At 68.5% G+C, this 483-nt stretch overlaps 1 protein-coding gene across 1 annotated transcript in view; it reads left to right on the plus strand.

The window, feature by feature from the left end:
• The first annotated feature begins 331 nt into the window (after positions 1-331).
• LOC102033026 (keratin, type II cytoskeletal cochleal) overlaps positions 332-483 on the plus strand; it is a 13,288-nt gene continuing 13,136 nt past the window's right edge. Inside the window, 1 exon segment of the mRNA XM_014310927.2 lies at positions 332-482. Coding sequence (XP_014166402.2) covers positions 403-482 — 80 coding nt within the window. The 5' untranslated portion in view covers positions 332-402.

Consider the following 483-nt stretch of genomic DNA (forward strand, 5'->3'; position numbering starts at 1 on the left):
GGGGAGAACCCGCCTGCAGCACTTCCAAATCCTTCCCAATGTGTGTTCCCTGTGCCCCCCGGCCATTGCAGCACCCGTGCAGGCCGGGGAATCCTCCCAGCAGGACGGGGAGCAGGGCTGGGGTTCAGCACAGGCGGCGGAGCAGCGCAGCGGGGACAGCGCCAGGTGTGTCCTGTCCCTTCCCCGCGGCCCTTCCCTCCTGCGCTGGAGGGTGGGAATGCAGCCAGGCACACCCAGCTCCGAGCAGTAAAATGATCCCCGCGGTGCCCTTGGGCCAAGCCCAGCTTTTCTAACGGATAAAAGGGGAGGCAGCGGGAGCGCTCTCACTCCGCTGGGCCCCAGCGCAGCCTCCCGAGCTTTGCCAGAGCAAAGAGGCACCCCCTGAGCGTCCCTCGGAGCAGCATGTCCCGCTCGGTGACCTTCAGCTCCCGCTCGGCCGCCGGGCCCGCGCTCAGCCAGGTGCGGGTCAGCACCGTGTCCTCC

The sequence above is a fragment of the Geospiza fortis genome, unplaced genomic scaffold, assembly GCF_000277835.1.
Source record: "Geospiza fortis unplaced genomic scaffold, GeoFor_1.0 scaffold635, whole genome shotgun sequence".
NCBI classification, from domain to species: domain Eukaryota; kingdom Metazoa; phylum Chordata; class Aves; order Passeriformes; family Thraupidae; genus Geospiza; species Geospiza fortis.